This window comes from Delphinapterus leucas, chromosome 9 (genome assembly GCF_059928025.1).
Source record: "Delphinapterus leucas isolate spDelLeu-1000000601 "Yukka" chromosome 9, BTC_Dleu_Yukka2, whole genome shotgun sequence".
Lineage (NCBI taxonomy): Eukaryota > Metazoa > Chordata > Mammalia > Artiodactyla > Monodontidae > Delphinapterus > Delphinapterus leucas.
Window position 1 is genome coordinate 49,123,532 of NC_143137.1, and position 26,469 is coordinate 49,150,000.

Below are 26,469 nucleotides of genomic sequence, written 5' to 3' on the forward strand. Positions count from 1 at the left end.
AAGTGGGCTTAGGTTTGTTATAGAAAATAAGTGGGAAGTAACTTAGGTGCTGGTTTGAAGAAACATGTTGCAATTACAAGTTTTAGGTAAAAACAAGAAAAGGAGAGAGGAAAGAAAAGACATTCAAAATTAGATCTTTTTGAAAATGGTCCTTAATTAGATGAGAGCAAGAAGTAGGATTCTTGTGTGGATGTTATAAAGTGTTCTTTGAATGAGGACAGAATTTTTTTCGACTGTTTTTTGGTGGTTTGGAGTGGCCCTTTAATTGCTATTTGTTCATTTTTAAGTGAGGGCCCATTACATGAAAGCTCTAACTCTTTTCTCTTTCTTCTTCCTAGGAGATAAAAGCACCGATTATGCTAATTTTTACCAGGGTTTGTGGGACTGCACAGGAGCTCTTTCTGATGAATTGTCATTTAAACGTGGTGATGTGATTTACATTCTTAGCAAGGTAAGCAGATACCCCAAAATGACAACTGTAAAGCATGAATACGAAGCTGCATTTTTATGCATTTGGATCTACAACACTAGGGGAAAAATGCCAATTGGAATTCTTCTAGGTCCTTGTTAACAATTGGGAGTTCACAATAATTATTTTGTCAAGTGAAATATAATCAAATTTTAAACACAATCAGATAACAGGATTCAACTTAACAGTGTGTTTACCTATCACTTCAGCCTTTGGCTCACATCCACACACTGCCTTCTCCAGAAACAATATACTTATGTGAAAGTTAACATTGTAAGGTATTAGGTTATTTATTATGTTTTTCTTTCCTCTTCCTTTTTATTCTTCTGTGTGCTTATTCTGATTTTGTCTGCCATTCACTACTGGTAACACTGTGTTTATAGAACAAGTTTTTCATCTTTATGTAAATACATCGGGTGTTCCGGCAATTTAAAAGCAATACTTTTCTATTCAGACAGGTTTAGGTATTTTTTTTTAAGTTTAACATAATTGTATTTGTAAACATAATAGCAAAGTATATTGCTATGAACTCATCCTTAGATATACAAAATCATTGTTTCTGCCTCTTAAGATACTGGATTATTCAAAATGCTTCTGGCCTTGAATCTAAAAGTCAAGATTCTTAATTGATTATACTTCTAATGACATGCATGAGCTCCTTTAACTTTCATATTTTAACTTTGCCTACTGTAATATGGGCGTTAAAAAATATCTCCCTCAGTCTACATCATGAGGCCACATTAGAAACAAATGATGTATGGAGACTATTTAAGTATAAGTAAAGAAATGTTACATAAATCATAAGTCTAGGAGTTTAATGTGCTTTGTTGATTAGAGAGATATTTTGGAAAGATTATGACTTATTCAGAAAGATGATATGACTTATTAGATACAGAAGAGAATTTGGAAATAAGGTCACTTAATTGAATTTAAACACTAGTTGACTGGTACATAAAATCATATACAGAAAATCATAGAACATTGGAGTGAGAGATCTTAGGGCTCATCTGTCTATCCTTGGTTTTACAGATAAGGGAATTTGGGTCAAGAAAGTGCCAGAGCCAGTACTTAACAAGGTGTTTTGACTCCCAGATCAGAGCTTTCTGCTCTATTTTTTTCTTATGCCTGTATCTATCTTCCTTCCTTTTTCCCTCTCTTCTTCCCCCCTCCCCCTTCTTTCCTTACTTGTATTTAATTTGTAACTGTCGTAAAGTGCCTAAAATGTGCAGGGGCCCATTCTAGGCACCAGGAATCCAAAAAAAGAGAGAGATAAGCCCTTGTAGATTGGAGGAAAATAGTAAGTAAATACAGCCAACTGTGATCATTGCTGGTTGAGGTGCCCAAATAAGACTTGTCCCTTATTTCTCAGTCCTCTGCTCGCTAGTGTATTTTTTTTTTTTTTTTTTTTTTTTTAGAAAGATACTTTCAGTTCTTGGAAGCTATAGATAGCCATATCACAACTCTTGGATTAAGCCTGTTACAGAGCATTCAATAGTCCTGTGTTAAAATGACAGCTTTTTGAGTCAGTTACTTAATATAGAAAACAAACTGATTAGTTTCAGTTCTTGAAAAGAAACTTTCTTGGAATCATTCCTCAAATTTACTTAGCTCACAGTTTCTTTCACCAGTTTAGCTGCATAAAATTAAATTGTGTGTAAAATTGCATATAAAATTAAAAGGTTGATTAGCTTCCACTTGGAACTTCAGACTATAGGGATAAATGGCATGTAGCCAGTATGTTTGTATGGTAAAATATGAAACTTACGAAGCCCATGTGGGTTTGTTCTTGAAACCTTCTTTATGCATCAAGTTGTCTTTGTTTTTTTGTTTTTTTCAAGTTGTCTTTGTTGCTGAAAGCCTCAGAGTACCAGCCTCTGGGACAGGCTGTGGTGCAAGCAGCGTTCCCATAGGCTTGTCTTATTTCTGCCATTGCCTCAGAAAATCATTTTCTGTGAATATGAAATTGAAAGTACAATCATAGGTGTGTATCATATTTCTAGGATTCTGGGGGAAGTCATTCCTTTTCTCCGAAACCTGTTTTGTGGTGACTGTAATTTTATATGTGAAGCCTGTTGTAGAGCTAAGGGTGGTAATCCACCTCATAGGAAGAATATACTCCTATCTAAAATGTGTAAATGCTGTTATTTGGGTATGGGCTGCCTGAAAATACTTCCTTTATCAACCTTTCACAAGGTTTAAATTTCCACCGGCAGCATTTCATGAGAGGCCTTCTAGAGATGGGCATTTTATCTGGAGCTCATTTTGGTTTTTAAAAGAAGAGAGAAGGCTTTGTTAGCACATTATCACCATTGGCTGGATGAGTAAATACCCATATTTACCCAGCTGCGGACCTAGTAGAATCAACCAGGCTGATCTTAGTGAGGGTGAAAGAAAGACAGTTAGTTTTCTCTTGATGGAATTTGGACAAATTCTGGGCCGTTGATGAGCATCTTGGCTATTTGTTGTCAGGTTGCTTTGGGAGTCAGGATATATTTATGAAGACTCTTACTTCCCCCCTTGGCTTTGGGTGAGTTCAGATAGGAACCTCTGGTGATTCTTTAATTTTATATTTGCTTGGTCTTACAGTTTTTATAAAAATGTTGGCAAACATAGATCATAAGTTAATATCATACATTTATTTAATATGTGAATGATGACAGCAGTTTGAATGATGAGTATCATTGTAAATTCAGAACTCAAGGCCCTTAGAAGAAGAGAGCAAAGAATTGCTCAAAAGGACTTGTTTCTAGATCAAGGTAGAGCTGATGCTATGTATTGATTGTTTTTTTTTAAGTGCAATAAATATAGAAATCACTAGCTTTGTTATATGCCTAGAAATTTGTTTAATCTTTCTCAGAGTTATATTTAGATTCCATGGTGATGGAATGAAAATTTACCGTTTAAATTTATTTTTTACGCCATCTAGTGGCTCAGAATGAGTGGTGCAGGTAATTGCAGCTAATGTGCACAATCAAAATGATGTCATAAATCCAACTTTAAATTTAGCTATGGGTTATTACTTTCCTATCTCATGTCAATGAAGTATAGCATTAATCGCGAAAATTCTTTTCATCATTCTGAATTAAATGTAAAAATTGTATACTTAAGGAAAAATGCATTTTAAGGAGTCTAACAGTATTTATAGAGACATAAAAAATGTGTACTTAGTAAAAAAAAAAAATTAGTGCCACAACTTTTCTAATAAAAAATGCCATTTAAAAGATTTCAAAGAAACACAACTTGCTTTTTATAATTAACTGATCTATAGTTTGCAGTATTTAATTATTGTTGATTTGACTTACCTTCTAGAAGCTTGTTAGTTCTGAAAATAATCTTTTAAAAAAAGGCAACACAAGATAGTTTAAGAAGAGATACATTCTTTTCAATATAAATAAACCTTTAGACAAATCAAGAAATAAAATGGCACGTACTATAATAAAGAATATTTTAATTTTGTAAATATAATGACAAAAAGATTTAGCTAGTTTGATGATTAGGCTCTCTGTATTAAAATTCACTATAGAAATATAGTTTGATTTTAAAATTCAGTCTTTTTTTTCTGTTTTTGCAAGGAAGCCTTGATAGGGTGTCAGCTGTGCTCAGTCTGCCTGGGGGTGATTTATTTATTTTAAGCCTCTTTTGAGTTATACAGATCTTAGCTTTTCTTTCTTTCTTTACTTTTTTCTTTTCTTTTTTTTTTTTTTTAGTGAAAATCAAATGTTACAATAAAGAAGGAAGAGAAGGCAGCTACCCTGCCCTTCCCCTTCCCTTTTTAACATTTTCCAATTAGCAGCTGCCATGTGACCCCTGGCTGAGCTAGCCCCTCCTTCAAAGTGTCTGGCATTTTCTTAGTTTTAACCTTTGAACCTTACTAATAATAAATCTAAATACTACTTGCCTAAAAATGCAAGCCTGTAACTTTTTGCTTACAGGTCTTTTCATATAACATTGCTGCTGTTTTCTTATGTGTTAAAACATTTTATATACTTCAATAGTTCAGTGGAGATTTAGAAATTCCGCCCCCCCACCCAAAGATGGAAGGTATTTATAGGAATGGATGAAAATGAAATATGTGATTTTTTTTTTTTAAGCAAGGTACAATTACCTTTTTTTTTTTTTAATTTCTTTTTGGCTGCGTTGGGTCTTCATTGCCGCACAGGGACTTTCTCTAGTTGTGGACAGCAGGAGCTACTCTTCATTGTGGTGCACGGGCTTCTCATTGCAGGGGCTTCTCTTGTGGCGGAGCATGGGCTCTAGGGGTGCGGGCTTCAGTAGTTGTGGCATGCAGGCTCAGTAGTTGTGGCACGTGGGCTCTAGAGCACAGGCTCAGTAGCTGTGGTGCATGGGCTTAGTTGCTCCATGGCATGTGGGATCTTCCCGGACCAGGGCTCGAACCTGAGTCCCCTGCATTGACAGGCGGATTCTTAACCACTGCGCCACCAGGGAGGTCTCCAGGAATATGTGATTTTTATGACCGCTGCCTTGTTAGTGAAGTTACTATGAAACACAAGGCCTACTTTCAGATTTATTTGATGGGGGCAATTCGTATTTGAGATTGCAAATCTTTTGTTTTTATTTATTTATTTATATTTTTAGGAATCAGGTTGTTTAAAATCATGCTAAATTCTTTTACTGGTTTGCATTTCAATTTTATTACCACCTTAAACGTGGACACAATATCATAGTTAATAGTATTGTCCTAGAACCATGTTTATGGAGTTTTATAATTTTCATGGCAGGATCCAGGTTATATAGCTACAGGCATATTACAGTCCCACATAGCTCTTTGGCTATTCTATTCTATTCGCTGCTCTGGATTTACATTGTCTATTAGTTTATCTCTCAATCTGTACTCACCAGTAAATCGCTAACCACATTCCTATTCTTACTTTTAAGGCAATAAATTATTTTTAGAGACTTAATGACAGAAGAGCTATGCTTCAGCAGGAAAGAGGCATGCTGCTTGTCTGCTATTAACAGAAAAATAAGAGAGTTAAGAATCCTGGAATATTTCATCTAGTCTAGGACACATGTGACTTGGGCTTTGCAGCTTTTTGAGACATTTTTTATTAAGTCAAAAACAGGAAATGTGGGTTGACAGTGTTCACTAATATATAGTAAAAGGGCATTTTTTTAGTGTGTGTTGTTTGGAGTTTCAAGCATTGCTTCCCTTTGTAGCTGTGACTTTTTCCAGTGATTGGTGAAATGTAACTGTCACTGATCATTTGCTTCTCATTGTGAAAATGTAAAGATTCTGTTACTAAGGCTTTTTTGGCTTCAGACTTACCAGAAAAACAAATAAAATGAAAGTCTTGCTGAGCTCTACTGGCAGAGGGAAATACAGAGTTCCTTTTTAGCTCTCTTAGTTTTTCCTTTGTGACCATCTGACCCCATGTGCCACATATAGCAAAACCACCTGCTGAAGAGTAACCAGGACACCTCAATATAGGACATACCTTGATGATACTATGCTAGTTCCCTAAATGTTATCACTTCTTGTCTTTTGGGAAGAAGGAGGAGTGTTTGTACTTGTCACTGCGGTTGTTTGGGTCTGACGGCATTTAGTTTCTGTGCTAAATGCCCACGGTGAAGCATAGTGGGCAGACCTATGCTATGCTTATAACCTCTCCCTGGTGGTGATAAGCAGTGTATGGAAACAGCATTACGTCAGAAGATGTTCTCATTCCACTCATGGGACTCCTCTTGTTACCTAGTTGCAAAAACCATGCTCTAGTACTTCCCGATTTTCTCTTACATAAACTGGAGGGAGCATTCCAGGAAAATGTTGACAGATGAAAGGGGAAGGTGCCTGCAGGAGACAGGCTGTCAGGCTGAGGCCCTGCAGTGGCTTGAGAAGTAAAGGAGAAACCAGAAGGCAGTGTCAGAGAGGCAAGTTACACAGAGGTGGCAGTGGAGGGGCTGCTATGGCTGCAGAACCTACATGGTTTAATTCTGCATGGAGTAAGCAAAGGTTTTCCACGAGCAAACCAAAACAACCTTAAAGAAAAGCACCATGTGGGTAAGTAAAAAAAAAAAAAATCTTAAATTGAAAAATCCATGATTTTTTTATGCCCTTCTGCTCTCCCCCCACCCCACCCCCCAAAAAATCAAGAGCTCCCTCAATGTATATATGGCACATTCTCACTCTTTTGAGGTGTCTCCTTTCTTATCTCTTTAAAGATCAGATTCCCTTTGGAACAGCCCGTAATAATCAGGTTGCCTTATAGTACACTCCAAAATGGTCTGTTTTTTTGTTGCCCTGGTATTTTGCTACACCAGTTAGTGGGAAGGCAGAGGGAGGGGATGAAAAAGTATTTACTGCATACCTACGGTATCTTGTTCTAGGTACTCATTGTGCTTTCATTCCTCTGATTCTTAAGGTAGCCCTACAGAGGGTATGGTACTATCAGTATAATTTTGCAAGTAAGAAAACTGATGCTTAGTAAGCTTATTATGTACATCACCTGAGGATACCAGCTAGGAAGCACCTTCTCCTGGAATCAACGCAGATCTGACCCTAAAGGGTTTTCTCTTTCCATTTTGCTATACCTAAGTGGGCCATGACCAGGATTATTCGTTTCCCTGTCTCAATTCCTTGAGGTAGACACTGTGTCTTAAGTAGTTTTGAATCCCCAATATCTAACATTATGGCAGATAGATGTTTAATATATGTTTATGAAAATATAGTTAAAAATAAGAAATAATTAGGACTTCCCTGGTGGCGCAGTGGTTAGAATCCGCCTGCCCATGCAGGGGACATGGGTTTGAGCCCCGATCCGGGAAGATCCCACGTGCCGTGGAGCAATTAATCCCGGCGCCACAGCTACTGAGCCTGCGCTCTAGAGCCCATGTGCCACAACTACTGAGCCTGCGCTCTAGAGCCTGCAAGCCACAAGTACTGAGCCTGCGTGCTGCAACTACTAAAGCCCGCTAGCCTAGAGCCCACGCCCTGCAACAACCAGAGAAAGCCTGCGCGCAGTAAGGAAGACCCAACGCAGCCAAAAATAAATAAATAAATTTACATTAAAAAAAAAAAGGAAATAATCCTGAACTTCTTAAAGGAATTTAAAATGGTAGAATCGTAGAAGTAGGGGAACCTTAGTGCTAGCTCTTCACTTTATAGGTGAGAAGATCTTGAGGCTCCACATAATTGGGGAAAAATAAATAAAAGGCTAATGGAAAAAAGGACTGCCTCTGGAGACCTTAAAAGACAATGGAGTTTCTACGCTTGAACTTCCTGAGCTTCTTGGCAGCCACACTGAAAAAGGGAGAGACAAGGAGCTAATAATTCTTTTTAATCATAAAGGAGGAAGCTTGGCTTTTCCCAGCACTGGCTACTTAAAAAAAAAAAAAAAAAAAAAACTCACGTGAATTTCTAGAATCTTCGCGGATTATCTGACCTCAACAACTTTATATAATAAGAACAGTGGCAGATATTACCCTCAACAACAAAAAATTTATAGTACATATAACAAGAGATTCCATATAGGTAATTCTGTGAGGGTCCAAATGTATAATAATTAGACTTCCTGATTTATGTTAAGTACGTAACTGGATTATTGTGGAGTCTCAAAGAGTGATATAAATGTAAAAAAAAAAAATCACCCCTAAAGAACTTGGGGATTGCCCGAGGTCACATACCTAGTTAGTAACAAGCTGGAGACCCTCAACCTTCTGAGAAAATAATCACAAGAGTAAGAAGCAACAGCTGAAAAACTAGCAGATTTTCCCCTAGACCTGCCACACTGTTTCTGCCGTTGCAGGCTTCTGTCTTAACCTCTTCCGTACTTACAGTAAATTCAACTGAAGCCATTTCTTCGAAGAACTAGAATTATTTGGTCCCAGTTCTTCAGGGGACAGGTATCTTTCTTTCTGCAAGTGGAATTTAGGCTCTTTAGACAAGGTATGCTATACAGCGCATTGGAAAACGCGATGGGCCGCAGCCAGCCATGACGAGGAACAGCACACTTCATATTGTGAAGCTAAATACACTTCAGAACAAATGTTTGTTTAGTCATTACTAAAATTCTTCAAGTATGTCCAATATACACATAGAAAATATATTCCTATTGGAAATTACCCTTCTTAAGAAAACATTTAGGAGGGTCATCTGGTGCATCATCCAAAATGAAGAAAAAGTATGTTTCATCATGAAGTACATATTTATTGAACATCTTTTACACATCCTGGAGTGTGGGGCATACAGTTTTGAGTGTAAGACATTGCCACGATCTCAGTGAGTTTCTACTTTATTTTAGTTGAACGGACAAAACTGAAGTACATAAACTCCACTGAGGAATAAATACTCAGCTTGAAATGGGAGATGTAAGTATGGATTAGATAACTCAGAGAGAAATTCGTGAAAGCTGGGTAACCTGAGTCGAGTCTTAGTTACTAGATAGGCTTTGGATGAGGGAGAGGAGATGCCCCTTGGGGAAGGAGTGCCACATACAGAGGCAGGAATGAGTGCAGCACAGAAGGTTGGGCTGTGGGACCAGAGCAGTGAGAGGAGTTTGTAGTTAAAGCATTGGGGGGCTAGTGTACATTCCTGAGCAGCCGAGTAAACTGACAAAGGCCGTTTCCGGGAAGTACAGAGAGGCAGAGTGGATGGTGCAATGATCCAGGGTGAGGTGATGAAGGTCTGAACTAGAACAGTTAACAGTCATGTACTGGTTGGTGAAATACACTGAGTACCAAGGCCACCCACTACTGAGCATGATTTGATCTTTCTTTGCCTAACAATACCTAAGGATCATCAGTCTGCATATCAGTTTTTACTTAACGCCATTGTAAATGGCGACTGTGTAGAAATTTGAATTAAATGTATCTTGACTCTGGAATATAAACTAAAATTTGTAACAGGAATTAAGTTCTTACTATCACCTTCCTTGCTCGTCTTTTGTCTCTCTCGCTTTAAAAATGGAGTGCACAGTGCACGGAGGAAAAAAATAGTAATTCTTTGGATTAGAGTAACTCGAAGTCACACTTGCGTAGTAAATTATAAAGTAGTGAGGTTGATTTCCATGAGATGCTAAGAGACTGAGGGTGGTAAAGCAGGTTCGTGATGGTGGTATTCAAACATCAGGGAGGATCTTAGAAATTGTTAGTGTCCATTTCCTCATTTAAGGAATGAGTTAGGAGACTAAGATTCAAGCAGTTAAAGCGTAGATAATAATAGTAAAAAACGAAGTTGTCAAGTACCTGTTGTGCATTTTAAGACAACTTTTGAAATGATGGATGTATAAGAAACGATTCTTACAAAGTTTCTAATTGGAGATAGTAAAAAGGAAGAGATTGAAGAGGTAGCCTTGAAGAAAGTATTTCCATATTTTAATAGTTATCTAGTTTTCATGCTACTACAATGTTTATGAACAATTTGAAAAATTGAAAATATCACAGTGAATAGTTGGAAAACAATGGTGAAGTCCACTGGTTCTGAAACTCAATGTAGTTTATATTTTGTGAATAAAATTACCTTTATTTCTGCACAAGGCTGGTATGTTTTGAAGTACAGATATACCTTTGGAGAAAGTAATATAGTCTTTTAACCTTTCTAACACCTGTTGCTTTCAAACAGATTGGTAACTACTTTCTGAAAGGGGTGGTACATCACAAAATCTTACTAATGTTTCAAGTTTCTGTTAAGGCAGCATTCTTTTACCGTATGGTTTGTAGAAAGTGGATTAACATACTTGAGAAATGAGAATCGTGGTGCTGAAAAGGATTTAAGTAAATGTTGGCATCTTATTTAAGTGTAAAATAATACACTGGCAGAGAGAGAATATTTAGTTAGTAAGTAAACCTAGACATACGTTTGCTATTGTGTTGGATAAAGTCTCTGTTTCACTTTATCAAAACTAGTCCTTTTTTTCCTGCCTTTTTACATAATCACTTTAATTTATTGCTTAATAATGATTAATTGAGGCCTAAAACTTTAACTATAAAATAAAACAAAAACTATTTTAATGATGGTAAAAATTGAAAACAGAGGAGTTAGACCACAACTGTTCAGTGCTGCTTTATGATTGTTTTCTCAAATGATTGGGCAAGTTCAGCTTTCTTGCTTCTTTAACTGCCGTGAAGCCATCCATTTTGCAGATACTAAATTTCTTTTGAGTACTATTTTTATACACTAAGCATCACTACACCTCTAGATCTTGATAGCATTGCTACGGGAGGAGAAAGAAGCTTTGTGTTAGTAATTACCTAACATTGTCAGAAGCTGACTGCAGGCCTCTCTCTAGTGATAACAGAATAACTGCATAATGTAGCTTTACAGCACATGATTAATAGAAAATAATTACACATCTTACAAAGGGATGCAATATTTCTTATAAATTGACTAGAATGGTTTCCTGTAGATTAAAGGACTCTTCATTATTTTATCAGTCCTCCTGAAGTACAGTCACTTGCCTATGTTAGCATTTCAGTTGACGTTAAGAGCCGAGTAGGGTGAAGAATACCAGATGGCAGACCTTCTTGTACCTGAGATCTCATGTGCCATCAAGATGACACGATGCTTCCTAACCTTTCAGAGATTGAGATAGCAGCCTTATATGACTTTTGTCTCTTTAGTTTTTGTTTATTAACAAGATAAGGTGTGAGGGTTGTTTTTTTTTTTTAATGACCCACCCGTGACTTTTAGACCAATACTACAATGAGTATGTGGACAGCGAGACAACATTGTATGGATTGCATTATTTTCCGCTGTAAGTAATACATCATTCATAATCACATTTGTTTGGGGGCAGCAAACAGGGAAAGGCAATGGAAGGCAGATTTTCTTCCTCCAAAGGAAAGTGTGTATGCTATTGAATCTCCAGGCTGGAGTTTAGAATACCGTACTCCAAGATGCATCTTCATTCCAATTTATAGGCTGCAAATGGTTTAATTGGGATTCATGTTGCTCAGGAGGCTCATACAGAGGATAGTAATGATAAAAGTAAAAGCTTCTGTGTTTGCAGTCTTGCTGACATACTCTAATGACTGCAGTGTAAATCCATAAATTTGCCTACTAGATTTTTACCTCACTATGTTTTATCTTACCTCTTAATTCCACACAGGAGTGCTATATGGAATTCTTTACGAATGTAAAGTAATAAGCATTCTGGTTTTTTATTTTTACTCTTTTCTGATTTAAACCTGTTATATTTTAGAGTACTTTTATGAGGTGTGTATTTCATACGCCTTTCAATTATTTTAAATTAATTTAGTGAAACATTTAAGATTATTTTAGCCTAAAACTTAATTTTTTCCTAGAATGTTACTTTTAAGGGATTTGTGTACAGCTGAATAAACTCCTCTGCTGTTTATTACTGTACTTTCTGTTTAATGAATCTTCTCAGTTGCCGTCATGCAAATTTCTCTTGTGTGAAGTATGTCACTGGTCCTTTGCTGAAGTGATTTGTTGGAAATCAGCTTCTTAAATTTGGATGTGAATGAGCTTTTTGAGAACAATAATATGCCCTTAATTTGGAGTGTAGATTATAATTTCAAAACAGAATATTATAAAGTAATATGAACCTTCTGGTTTGTAACTTGAATCTAAACATTGAAACCCAGATTGCAGGCTGTTCTCTGAAAGCAGGTTTGGGTCATAATATGCCCTCTCACTAAATGTATTCTGTTTTTCTAGACTTTGGGGGCCTAGTTCCTTTACTCTTTCCAAATAATCAGCTGAATAAAATCTTAGATGGGCATTGGATAAGAGCTTTCACACTTAGACTTACTTTGTTAAGTATCCATTTTGAAATCTTACATTGTGGGCCTTTGGCCTCTGCAAGGTGAAATACATTTGTTTTGTTAAGCATTAGGCTCTAATTGTATTCATTGCCTTAAAAAATTGAAAAGGGCGGTTTTATTAGGTACCTATTAGGATATAATGGTTACTAATCATAGCTTTCAGTAAGTTGGTATTTTCTTCTGACAAATATATTCTACATAGATTATAGTCATCTTCACTGAGTTCTGGGCATCAGACTCTTTTCGTTGCTTAGAGAATTTTGTCCACTAAGTTCACACTATCAGGAAACTTTTAAAATCTTGAGTCTACTGCCTCATAAGCCAGAGCTGTGCCCTCATTAGAATCAGGCCTTTCTCCAGCACCCCCGTTTTCCTTCCATCTTATTCTTACGAAAAACTTAATTCTGATACATCCCATCGTTTAAAAAAGTACTTATAGATTTTAATCTTGTAATCTCTCTATTGATAGACTACATATCAATACACACCTGGGAATGTTGCTACATGTGTATGGAAAAATTGTATTATTTTCCTTTCTGATGGTCAATAGCATGGTTAGTCATCAATACAAATGTGAAATCTGTACTGGTATTAACATTCCCTCCCCACATGTAACTCGATATGCATATGCACTTTATCTGTGACTCAGATGTTGGAAATCATAGCCTATTGAATTACTTTGGGGATTGATTTTAAAAATTTATCTTATATGAAAAATTAAATTTGGGTCCTACAGTGCTTTTTCAGAGTATTGCTTTTGGGAGATATTATTCTTGAAACTTGTAATTCATTTTACTTTGTTTGTATCTCACTAAACATAAATAAATTTGAGATAAAAATACATTAGTCAGCCTGGCAGACAAATGAGACCGGGTACAGTGTTCACTATGCCTAGAGCAGTGGTGTGTCTGTCAGTGGAGCAAAGGGAAGAAAAGGAGGCACAGGGTTAGCTCACACTGCAAAATAAACTCAAAAGTGACTCATCAATCAGTCTTTTTTTACAGCTAGATTAATATTTTGCCTTTATAATTTGAGATACTTTTATTTCCTATTGATCTTCCCCCGTAAGGGTGAATCTAATACCACCTTTAAATTCCTTCCATTCATCCTTTACCTAATGTAGTTTGTGATCAATCCAGAGGAACAATCAATGCCTTTGGGAAGCTTTTGAAAAGGAGCCCTTTTGTGAATTATTTTGGAAAGCCAGTTGGGGGAAGCATTAGTAGTGTTTCCTTGTTCTCTAATTTATCTGTTTAAAACGTCTATACTCATTTTTAGATTTTCCTAAGAAGGGGCATACCTCTACATCCTAAATCATTTTCGGTCATATGAGTTTAACTAGGAATTAAGTCGTTTATTGTGAAAAAAAAAAAAGTCTATCCTTGCTAGATGAAAAGCTCCTTGAAGGCAAAGATAGTATCCTAAGGATCCTGGCTATGACCTCGGAGCCTCTAACACTGGTGTTTGCATATTAAAAGGTGTCCCCCAGGCTCTGTGTGTGTGTGTGTGTGTGTGTGTGTGTGTGTGTGTGTGTAAGTAAGAGACAGAGATGGGGGAGAGAGAAGGGAAAGGGGCCCAGAGAGCGGACTTCCTTATGTAGTTTCATTTGCTAGGTTTCTATCCTAAGTGACTGTTTCTGTGTTCTACACTGTGAAATAAACAGGCTTTGTCTTATACATTAATCTAAATCTTTGCCTAACAGCATTTTTAAAGTGTTCAGAAACAAAAAAAGATTAAAATGTTTCAATTTGCAGCTCAAGCTCCTATAACTTTATAAAAAGAAATAACATTTCTAAGAAGTTGCGTACAAACAACATTGTACTTACACCCAGTCTGAAGGTTAATACTGCATATTGTTTTCAATTAGGAATACAATAGATATGGCTGGTGGGTAGGAGAAATGAAGGGAGCCATTGGCTTGGTGCCGAAAGCCTACATAATGGAGATGTATGATATTTGAGAGTCCTGGGTAAGTACATTTTAATCCAATATTCTGTAATAGCTCATATGTTCTCTTGGTCTCTGCGTTATGAGTCTTTGCCTTTTTAAAAGTCTTTGTAGTTTTCTGATAGCACAAAGATTATGCTCCCAAATCATCTTCTTCTTTAAAAAAAAAAAATCTAGTTTAGTTTTAAAAATAACTTCATAGAATTTACTTTGGAAATAAATAGATTATTTAGAGAAAATCCCTTTGATAATAACCAGCTGTTTTCCCAAACCTCCTCCTCTTTAGTAAAATACCACTTTTATGGCCTTTCTGAGGAGCTGAATTGACAAAATATTGAGTAAACATTCATTTTTTTCCTTGGCTAAAAATGTAACATTTTTCTAAGCAGGGTAAATCAACATTTTGCCTGAAGAAAAAAATTAAAATGCAACCTTCCCTTTCTGCCTGCAGAAAAGGAAGATTCCTCTGCTAGTGTGCAAATGCTTTGGATTGAGAATCATCGTGAAAGCATGAGTGACAGCTCATAACCTTTCTTTGTTTTGTTGAGCATCGTCTGTCTTTGTTGTTTTATGCATTCATTATAATATTCCTCTGATGTGAAATTAAATGAAGGATATTAATGTAAATTAGATGCAAGCAGTAAAGTTATACCTGTTGCTGTTTTTCAAAGAAATAATCATAGGTTTATTTACTCATTTGATTTGTGTGAAAAATTCAGCACTATTTTATATGTATCACATAATCATTGCTACTTCTAGTAAGAGTTGTAATTTCTCTTAATACTGGATATCAATTATTTTTTAGAATGTAATATATAATTTCATAAAAATTTCAATTGAATGTATCATGAAAGTTTTTGGTAGATGCTATCTAAAGAATGTAGCTTTGTTAAAACTTTGTAGATGAGTTATCTTAGTATTTATTTTTCAAACAATAGTAACATGTTTTCATGAAAGAATTTTTACTGATTGGGGAATTTACTTTATGTTAAATATAGCCACAAGAAAGAAAAACGATAGAATTGCAAATGGGGAGTATGCTGTCACCCTCTGCAACACACGTGAAGACCAGAACCATGGTTTGTGCAAAGCCCTTTACCAATAATAAATACCCCGGTTATATAACGGGCTTGCCAACACTTTCTACTGTAGTTTTCTTTAAATTTAATGGAACAAAAATTTTGTGAGAGGTCCCATTCTGCCACTAATGTAATGGCATAAAGAATCTCAATGTATTCTCAAAGTCAGAAGGCATAACTGAGTACTCTTACCCTGCGTGATTGTTACTGTGGTATTAAAGTCCCACCACAAAACAGTGAAAGTCCAGATTTGGGCCCACTCTGTACCTCTGAAAGCAATGAGAAGAGAAGGAAGGCTCAGAGAGGAGGGTGTAGAAATCCGGTGGGAACATGTACCCAGGTACAGGTGAATGGAAGGGTAGTGTTAGTCTGACATTGGAGGTGTACGTTGTACTCCAGAGCAAGGTCTGTGCAGTTATATTATTACTTTTTCATGTATGTTTGAAATCAAAGGTATTTTAAATGTCTACAAGGTACCACTATGGTATATATATCAAAATATACTGCTGATTGGATAATTATTTGAAGTAAGTATAATCTGCTAATATTGAATCCTTGATTAGAAGGTACTACTTCTGTTGAACTTTTCAGATCTTTGCTTTAAAGATAAAGATTCTAACCATGCAAACGAGCCGATAATGTTTAAAAACCTCCATTATTTATAAAAACTATCTATAAGCAATATTTCAGAGTTTATGTTTTACTATTATCCCCTCTGTACTGTGATTATCAGATTTCACATGTAAAAAATATATATTAATTTGGGGGATTGTGGGTGAATTCTAGTTTATATAGATTAGACCATGTCAAGTTAAAGCTTTCAGAAATTAATTTATGCACTTGTTAATCTTCTCCTAATATAGAGCCATTGGGATAGATTGAAATCATCTTGGCAGAAGTGAGACAACTGGTGATGAATTTAGTGGATTGGTTTTCAAAGCCTGAGAGATTGAAAAGTGAAAGCGGTTGTGGGTTCCACTGAAAATGTAGACTTCCTTGTGGGCACAGATATTGTGCTTCTGGCCTAAATGAAGATTTTAGTCTTGGGCCAGTAGATGGCAGCAGCTTTTCATTGCATAGGAACCCACTTGGAAACCCCTCCTCCACTCAGGCACAGACTCACTCCAAACGTAAAGTATTTAGAAGATTATTGCCTGTTTTTACAGTTAATCCAGGAGAGGGAGTCCTTTGCCAACTGATGCCAGATAGTCTCTGGAATGGTGACAGTACAGAAAAAAAGTGTTAACTTTTGTCCAGAGCTCCTCTGGCCTTTGTTCTTTTTCACTTGAATATAGGTGGGAGATGAAAAGGGAAACAAAACTTTTTTAATTGGACTGACAGGAAAAAACAATCATTACTTTCAACTCATGACTACTTTGTATCCATTTGGTGAAATCGTCTGTATACTAGGAGGCAGAAAGTTTTCTTTACACCCTTGATAATATATCACACACTCTTCAAGATCATAATAATAATCATTAATGTGAATTTAAACAACATGGCTTGTTAGAAAATATGCTAATTGCTATGTTCTCATTATGTTTGCTTAGCTTTTATTTGTTTTTCTATGAACAGAGAGCTAATTTTTTTCAAAGGTGATTGTAAGTCATATTTTATATAGCGTTTTGCTTGATTATTTGCTCTGTACTGAATTTGTACTCTATTGCCATTAGATGTTACAATAATGTTCCACTCTGCAAATTTTTAAGGTTCAAATAAAGTTTAATTGTTTGCAAACTGTTATGATGCTAATAATTCAACAGCCTGCTGTGTTACTAATGAAATTACTTTGTTATGATTAATTTGGAAAATAGTGTGTTTATTGTAGTAATTAAGCACAGCAAGGTGAAGTAAATGATTCTAATGCCATCTGGCCTCCAAACCGAATGAAGAAATGAAATAGGGCTGTCATCTGAATTTATTCAAAGAAGTAAGGATAATACAAATCACTTTCATTGCTATAGGATTTACGCTCAACCACAGCTCACTCCATTCTGTTTTTGCCACTTGGTTGTCTATGACAGTTCCTTTCATGAAAAAGAATGTTGTTTAGCCTAGCAATTATTTTGAATACTTTATATTATTTTAAGTAGATTATTTTTATCTTGTGCTAATTTAATTACAGATGATTATATAAAGTATTATGGGATCCTAGAAAATCACTGTTCAACCATCTGTAGGTGCAATCTCTGTATGTGGAGGTTTTTTGCTATTACTGTTGAATATAGCCTTTCACAAAGAGTAGAGATTCCATACAGTTGTTTCTAAAATGTTCCTACTCAAGACTCTCTCTTAGTTCTTATGATTCCACTTTTCCTATAATTTCTCCAGTCTAACCTATTGCTACTCACTTCATAGAGTCTGGTACCCCCCAGGGTCATAATTAAAAACAGAACCCAGAGCTGAGCTATATATTAGAGATCCAGATTTGTAGTTCAGCCACTATAAGAAAACTTACCCTAACATACGTGTAGTTGAAAATCTTGAACTTCATCAGTGAGACTGAGTAAAGCATTGTGAGAATTTTTAAATCAAGCAAAGTACTTCTTCATTTCAGATAAATCAATGTTTATATTTCAACTGTTGAATGGAATTGTAAACTGTATAGAGGTCACTTTTACTTCTTTTGAGTCCAATAAACTCAAGTATATTGAAAAGCAGTCCATGTGGTAAAGAAAGAGATGGTGGAGATTAAAACATGATCATACCATAGAGAACACCGATTCACTCAGAGCTTGAAGGAATATAATTAATATGTAACATAAAAATATTTGTTAAAATGGCCTAGTTTGTTAGTAAAATCCTGAGTATTCTGAAATTCAGAGAAACAAATAAGTAGTATATTATTAAAGTATCTTTCTACAAACCTAACCTACACGCAAATGCATAACTTAAACCATTGATCCTCTGGATTGGGAACAAGAAATTTCTGGCCATCCTCAGCTTCCGCCATATTACCATCCACTGCCTTATAGTTGAATTCTTCTGGAATATTTGTTAGAACCTCTAATAGTGTAACATCTTGCTTGTGATGAGATAAATACTTACAGAATTATTTTATTTGTAATTTTGTAACATGGAATGACATTTCCTTAATGTTATTTTCCAGGGGCCTTTTCTTGTTTTCCTTAGTAGGATCTGCTCTATCACTGCTTGATCAGAAACATGATTTATTGCCAGCATGGTACTTCAGAGTATATGGTGTGTATCCAGTAAATATTTATTAATTAACTGACGTGGCATCCTACAGTATCTGAGATTTAAGAAGAAAAGAGTTTGACTTCTCTATACCTGGTAGAGAAAATCCCTTTATCATTTAGTTCATCAGCTTTCTGACTGACAGTGTTCTCTTAGTCAAAAAAAAAAAAAAAAAATCAGTCCACTTTACCGAGTCTTTAAAAGCAGTTTCATCGTCCTCATAATACCATCAACAGGTGGATTGGATTGTTGGTAACAGAATTGAGTGAGATTGTGAATAACAGGAAAGTTGAATGTGGCCGCCAGTCTTTAGATGTTTCCTCCCTTCCTTTCCTGAGTGCAGTGTTGTCACTCTTTCAGAGAAGGCAAAGGTGACTCAGGCAGCTTGTGGCCAGTGATCTAGTTATACTCCCAGTACATCCCAAATCACTGTTGTGCTGCGTTCCACCTGGGCAATAACAGAGACGCCTTCTGATCTTGGAAGCATTCTAGCTGTCGCCTTGGATGGATCAAAAAGAAATATCTGAAAGTGGAAAGTTTCACAGTTGTTGCTAAATCCAACCATAATTCAATTTTTGTCTTTTTTAAAACTTTCATATCCTATTTCTTTAAAGTTGTATGGTTATGTTAACTTGAGTGCTTTGAGTCCCAAGATGAAAGGAACCATAAGTGCAGAAAGTAGCTGTAGTCATACCAGTGCTCAGCTTAGGTCTGTAAGGTTGGGAAAGGGGCTGGAGGTTGAGCAGTCTTGTGAATATGTGCAAAGGTGTGAAAATACAAATTGCCCCAAAAGCCCATCTCGTAAGTGTCTTTCTTAATGTTGGAACCTTGGAAAGTGTGTCCTCAGGTTTCTCTCTTTCTGTTTTCACCGTTTTCTTTTTTATTATCCGTTACTCAAAGAGGTAATATAGAACAGCACTTGTCTGTTTTCTGTTTATTGGCCTCAACTTTGTAATATAAAAATATCACTCCTGCTGGAGTAAAAGCAGGTGCCATTTTGTGGCTTGAGCAGCAGTTCAGCTCTTTTGAGGAAAGTGTCACACAGGTGCTCTCAAAGGAGAAAATTAATGCCACCAGTGTAATGCCAATTAAAAGTGACTGTTTTAGAGGAGGAGAAAATTCCACAAATAAGCAGATTCCCATAGGCTGTCTCCCCTTCCCAGCTCCCATGGGAGACCATTTAGAAAATCTTGTGTTCTTTCACTGTCATGTCAAAATGATGATAACAATTTAAGATAGTAATAGCAATAACTAATATTAACCGAGTGTTTACTACTTGTTATGCTGTGTACTTTTCATTCAGTCCTTCTACAACCCTATAATAAGGTAAGTTCTCTTGTTTATTCCCATTTTCCTGATTAGGAAACTGAGGTTAAATAATTTGTCCCAAGGTCTAGGAGTAATGTTACCTAGCCTCCCTTCCTTGAATTCAGTACCATTTTGCTTTCCAGTACTGTAACGAATTCAGACCGAGTACTTAATTCTAATCTTTGCATATAGTAGGCACTCAATAAAAGCTTATTGACCACTGATGATGACACCATTCTTATAAAATAGTCTGGAGCCTGTGAAAAGAATAGCTCAAGAATTGGCACCAGGACGGCCGGAATTTGCCTCCTGTAGTCGTAAGGCAGACCACGGTGACTGTCAAATCCAAAGCAGCTAATACACAACGGAGAAGGAACTTTGATGCTGAAACATTTCTCTCTGTACACTTCCACTCTGGCTGAACATAGAAAGTCAGTCAAGGCAGCAGAGAGTCGAGAGAGGACACGGTGCCAAAGGGACCCTTTCTGAACAACGTTTTCTATTCTTTCGATCTCCTTAAGTCAAGCCCAAGGACACTGACCAGGCAAGGAAGTCTTGGAGAGGACTTCCAAGCTGGCTGCTTCTGTCTCAAAGAGTTTTCAATTAGTTGGTTTTTTTGGGGTGGTATCTATTTATTTTATTTTTTTTTGCGGTACGCGGGCCTCTCACTGTTGTGGCCTCTCCCGTTGCAGAGCAGAGGCTCCGGACGCGCAGGCTCAGCGGCCATGGCTCACGGGCCCAGCCGCTCCGCGGCATGTGGGATCCTCCCGGACCGGGGCACGAACCCGTGTCCCCTGCATCGGCAGGCGGACTCTCAACCACTGTGCCACCAGGGGAGCCCCTTTTGGGGTGGTATCTAAATGGATAGGTTTTTTTTAAAACCAGTTTAAAAGAGTATTCTTAAATTGTCAGCCCTTTACAATCAGTGAGCAAACTTCAATATAAAACTTATGTAATTTTGTAACTGAGTGATGGCAATGTCTGACCTAAGACTTTTTTTGCTTGTTGAGATAAGAATTTGTTTAAGGAGAACCTTTATTGTAATATCTGGCCCCTGAGTATGAGGTCTTATTCCTCGGGCATCTACAATGGTGCCTTGTACAAGTCTCCTTAACATGAAAGTCTTCTGTTGTGTTTCTTGAACAAAAAAAATTTTTCAAGTTTTGTACCTCAGTGGTTGGAGGCTGGTAGGGGTCGGGGGTGTTGGGAACAGAAGATAAGTAAGAACTAACATTCATTAGGGAGCTCTGGAATTTAGCCAGAGGAGGGGTAAGATTGGGCCCTCTCATGGTCTAAAGTACACCCTGAAGTATTGGCCATTTTATAGCCCAAAAGTAGAAGGTGCACCGAGAGTCAGTTTCCAAGGAGCATTTCATTCTGTAGAGTAGGATTCCATGCCTGGCACTCAGAATATCATGCTTCTAGAGGACAGGGAGTGAATGACTTCACATTGTCCCGGTCTTCAGCTGCCCACCAAGTAGATTTCATTGGTGTAAATAACCTGTCCCATCCAGGTGGATACACAACTCACTCCTAATTCCCTGGTCAAGCACTTGTGGTCTGTGGAGTCTCAGTCACTCCCTCTTCCATCACCTTCCACCACTTTCCCCCTTCTCCAGCTTTCCCAAGGAGTTAAGTCATATGAGGCATGAGACAGGTAATTCTTATCCCTCTACGAAGTTATGGACATCAGTCGTGGTCTGTGTTTTCTGTGAACCCAGCAAAAGCAAGCTATATAACAATGTGTTTATCCCGTTACACGCACCCTGAATTGGAAAACTGAAAGAGCTATCTTGTGAGTGTGCATCGGTATCTATCTGTTGCTTTGCTTCAGTCGGTCAGCATATTTGCTTTATTCTTTATTATCTCGGGACTTGCTATCTCTCTTCCTATCTAATTAAATGATTCCATTTTGAATAATTATATTTAAGTGCCAACAGTGTGCTAGGGGCATTTCAAACACAGAATTCAACACAGTCTTTCCCAAGCCGACTCATGGTCTAAGTGAAATAGACAAGACAAACTCAGGAAAGGAACAGCCCCAGGTAGCCTCCCCTTTGTGCGATTCTTAGCAAGTTCAATCACTAGCAGTGTCCCAAGACATAAAATGTTCTCTGATTTTGTTACATCTGAACCTAGGAAACAAACTGGGGATCCTTTCTCATATATGGGTCTTTTAATGTGCAGAGGGGAAGGCAGGGGCAAGCGTTTCAGTGTTGGTTCAGATGAAAAGATTGATTTTTAGAAAATTTCTGAAATGCTTGTAGCTACTGAATTGTGAGGGGAACCAAAGAGCTGTGTGTGTAATGTGAACATCTTTTTACAGAGTTGCTGCCAATTATGGTAAAACATAATTCTGGAAGCTGGAGGACCCCTATCCCTTTAGGAAACTGTGAACAGAGCTGTACCAGGGGTGTTCAGCTGAGAGTAGGCAGTAGGGAGACCACTGGAATTGGAGTCAATCAAAATTCTAGTTTCGGTTCTTGAATGCATTGTGCCCTAGAATAAGTTTCCTCGCCTGCAAAATACCAGTAGGCTTTTTCTCTCTATCTCACAGGGTGTAGTTATGCTTGAGTGAGATTATATTTGAAGGAGCCTTAAAAACCCAATAAGTGTAAATATGGCTTTTCTGCATTGGAGGATATGAGAACTGAAATGAAACGTGGGTCAAAATAAAAATTTCTCCTTCACACCAGAAGCAAGCAAGGGAAAATTTTTTTAATGTTCAGCACTAGCTGTAATGCTGCTTGGAGTAATGTTAGTAAGCTGTTGGTTTTGTTATTTTCTAATGAGAATTAATGTCAGACATCCTAGAGGAGTTTGGGATTAAATTCCTCTATAATCCTGAGTACATTTTTGAATCAAGCCGTTGGTTTCCAAGCTGTGGTCACTTTCTGTTAATGGAGGTTTCAATAGCAGAGATGTCACTTCTGTCCGTAAATTTTCAAAATAAACCTTTGGTGTTTTAAAACCATCCATCTGAATAATAGGCTTTAAGTAAGTGTTGTTTGTAGTTGGTTGGACTTAGCAGAGAATTTTTCCTTAACAGACACCTTAAGGAAAATGCTTGTACAGGCTCCCTTCGACCACTATATGCTCCCTCTATGAACTGTTTCTTCCAGACGGGTATCTGTGATTGTTTGCATGTGAATACACACTTGGTAGTTAAACATTTTCTTCAGATGCATATCTAAGAATGAGACAATTTTATTTGATCGAATTAGCCTTGTGATTTAGCACTAATCTCTGTTTGTAGTTTGTGAAAAAACGGGACTTCGAAATAAGGGCAAACAGAACCTCATTAGGTGTAACCTTAATGCTTTAATGTTATAACTTGAGGCAAAGCTAATAAAAAATGCAAAGCACTCTTAAATAATTTAAATTATCTAAAAAAATTGAGCATATTCCTTCAAATAATAATGGCTTTCATGATCTGATTTTTTAAAAATTCATTTCTCATGTCTTGGATTACTTAGAAGTGTGGATATCAGAGTAAGTTTGAGTTTATTTAAGATTATTAAATATATTTGTTATCATACAGTGTCATGGAAGATTCCATTATTTAGCCTAGCAATTATCATATGTAATGTTATGCTGTATATAATTTCAGTAACGTATTTGATAACGTCATTATGGTATGAGAGTATAGAATTAATTTTTAGCACGTCTCTTTAAAATAGTGCTCTGTGATGTGAGTCCTTGATTATTTTGAGCCATTAATCAATTCCATCAACTTAAAAACATAGTCATATTGTGTACCTGTTATTATTCGTTTTCTAAAATAAAAGTTTCTCTTACCATCTTAAACTTTACTAGAAAATTATTGCTTTCATAATGTATTTTCATTGCTATACTCTTTTGGTAAAGGAAAGCAGTAGTTGGGAATACAGTATACTGTGGTAACTGATTAAAGATCAAGACGGGGAAATCCTCTTTTCCCCCTCTTCCTAAAGGATAGGAGAGAATTTTGAGTTCTAAACATACCATCCTTTGCTTCCTCTGGTGCTGTGGTTCATAGCAATAAATACTCTATATTGATTACTACTTAATTCTAGTGGAGGTATACTAAGGCTGGAAACACATTATAGCTTAGCATTTAGTACCTTAATTTTTAAACAGTTTTTAAATTTTAAAAATTGATATAATTGCCCTGAATGTGCTTCTATTATTGGATCCATATCATGCTATAAAAAATATTCTCCTTTCATATCTTTCCTAAAGATTATTTTGTTCACAATGTATTTTTCCTGACACTTCATTGCTATTTTTATGTAACTGAAAATCTGTCATTTCCATTTTAGCTCAGTTTGGAAATATGAAAACCGTATCAGAGCAACACATTAAAGATTAGTATGGAAGGACAAAAAATAAGTGGAAGAGAGCCACGTAGAGATTTTAAATTCAGTCAAATTATTCAAGTGTGCAATTTTAATCCATTAATCTGGTTTGAGACTGCTTAAGAGAAATTTTTCTCTCTAAACGAGGTTTTTCTCTTTCAGAAGATATTGAGAAGTCTCTCATCTAAAACAAATACTAGTTTTTTAAATTTTGTCTTTTTGGTTTTTGAGAGTCTTTTTTGGAGTGAAGCAAGAGCCTCCCTAATATTCTGCTATAATTTATTCTTGGTCAAAAACAGATTGCCATTTACACACTAGATATTAAAAGCTAGTTATAGTCATTAAAGGTGGTCTAATGCGGTGTAGTAAGAGATTCAATAGAAGATTTATTTTTAAGCTATTTGGGGGCCATGAGGGAAGTTGTTTTCCTCATGAAGGGAATTCTGTATTTTACTTCATTATTTGTAGTTTTTTTTTTCTCTTGGTAAATATAAAACAGAGAAGGGGAGAATGGGAGCTGGTTGTTTCTTTGAATCCTAATACAGTATGTCTTCTTAATGAACCTGCTGCAGTGTCTAGCAAATAAACATGCTAGAAGTGATTTAGCCACGATGTCCAGACTGTGTAAACATCTAATTATTACAATACAATTGTCAATACATTTACATTACTGCTCCCTTTTCAAACGTTAACCAACTTTTTCTTTGCTTGATAAAAGAGCATAAATTGTATTTTTATGTGTTGGTGTTTTTGTTTTCATTATACTTCTTGCCGCACTCTAGACAAAAGACCTCAAGCCTTAATGCCCTGAGTTATTCCTGGCTGAAGAAGACTCCTACAGTTGTTTATTAATGTACTGTGCTGTGTTTCCTTTCACAGGGAGACGGCCTCGGAGCCTTCACAATCTGATCTTTAGTCACGGCATTTAAAAAAAAAAAAAAAGAAAAAAGCCATAAAGCCGGTATGGTAGTCACTGCAACTTTGAGACACAAAGAATGAAGCCCTCTTATAATCCACTATTAGAATGAGAATCTAAGTTACATTGGAAGCAAAAGATAAAATGGTAAAATGCAATAATTTCCTTTAACAAAGATCATGTCCAGTTTTCAGAATTATGATATCATGTTGAACATAATTGTGGAAGCACCCCTCACGCTGTATTTCTTATATAACTGGTACATTAACATTAGAAAAGCAGAGTGATATTGAATTCTAATGAGGTCTGGCCTATATGCTCTGCTAGGAAAAGAATGAGGATCATTCATTTGTATTCTACAAAGCGCTGGGAAATCCACGCGCATCTCTGTGGCTTCAGCGCGTGGTGCTGATCATCTGTTCCTATTCGGGGGCGGGGGGTGGGGGAGGATTCATTGCTTTGAACAGCCTCTGAGCTGGGGAAAATAGTTAACCACTTTCCTTAGTGGTTGTTTCCTAATGACTATTTAATATGGTTGCTTTCTTATATGCATTTGCTTTACCTGTTCTCTTCAAGGATCTTAAAAATTGTGATGCATGTGTTGGTGACAACATACCTCTGTAAAACCCAAACAAAGAAATTCAGTAGAGTAAATGTGATTTCACCATCCTTGGTAAACATGTCGGTTTTAAGTAAACAATGAGATGACAGTGAGATATTTGTTCATTTTTTTTAAATCTGAAAAATGCTCCATTTGGTCTGATACTGGCTGTTCAGGAAAAACTGCATTCATTTGTGAGTCTTGCTGACATTCAGAGAAAACAGCCCATTTTGGAAAGTTATATTTAGCCAAACCAAGGAATGAAAGATTTTAGCAAATTGCCACGTAAAATGATCTGCACAAAAAGGCATGGGGGAAGTGAGCTAAGGCCTGTGCCAAACAGATGGCACCCCCTGCTGTGTTTTTGATTGAAAAAGAAAGGTAACATTTGCAGCCACGTCAAAGAGACTGTGATCAGCTAAACAAATTGGTCTCCGAAGTACCCCATCGCTGGAGCAAACCCTGCTGCAGGGTACAAGTGAGGCTGTATTTCAAAATAATGCTATGTTTGCGGCTTTCCTAAGTGAGGGGATCGGTCCCCTTTTCATGCAGCAAAGGAAGATGAGGTCTTTGTTGAAGTCGACTGTGGTATTATCGGCAGAATAGGCAGTAGAACTCAGTAGCACAAATGCCTGTTTTCTCTGATCACCACCAAACGCCTGAAGATGATATTTGGGAAGACCCCAGCAGCTTTCACTTTGTTCCTCACTCTGCTCTGAAAGGTCTCTAGGGTTTGCAGAGAAGAAATAGGTATGTGGCTTACAAAACAACAAAAGCCAAAACCAAAAACCAAGTGGAAACAACCCCAGATCTTCACAAAGGCACCATCGGAAGAAGGGGAGGAGGTGATCGGCAAAAACTCACCTGTACTG

At 36.8% G+C, this 26,469-nt stretch overlaps 1 protein-coding gene across 12 annotated transcripts in view; it reads left to right on the forward strand.

Moving 5' to 3' along the window:
* Window positions 1-26,469, forward strand: part of SKAP2 (src kinase associated phosphoprotein 2) — a 181,337-nt gene that overhangs the window by 138,694 nt on the left and 16,174 nt on the right. For 4 of the 12 annotated variants that reach the window (XR_016394308.1, XR_016394309.1, XR_016394310.1 and 1 more), the window contains exons 11-13: window positions 339-451; window positions 14,079-14,180; window positions 24,960-25,143. Coding sequence is in view for 6 of the 12 variants with exons in the window: in XM_022584644.3 (XP_022440352.1) it covers window positions 339-451; window positions 14,079-14,171 (206 nt within the window). In the remaining 6 variants the exon portion in view is untranslated. Of the gene's footprint in view, window positions 1-338; window positions 452-14,078; window positions 14,181-14,544; window positions 16,975-24,959 lie in introns of those variants that run through there. The other 8 variants (XR_002646199.3, XR_002646195.2, XM_022584644.3 and 5 more) reach the window with 8 other exon arrangements.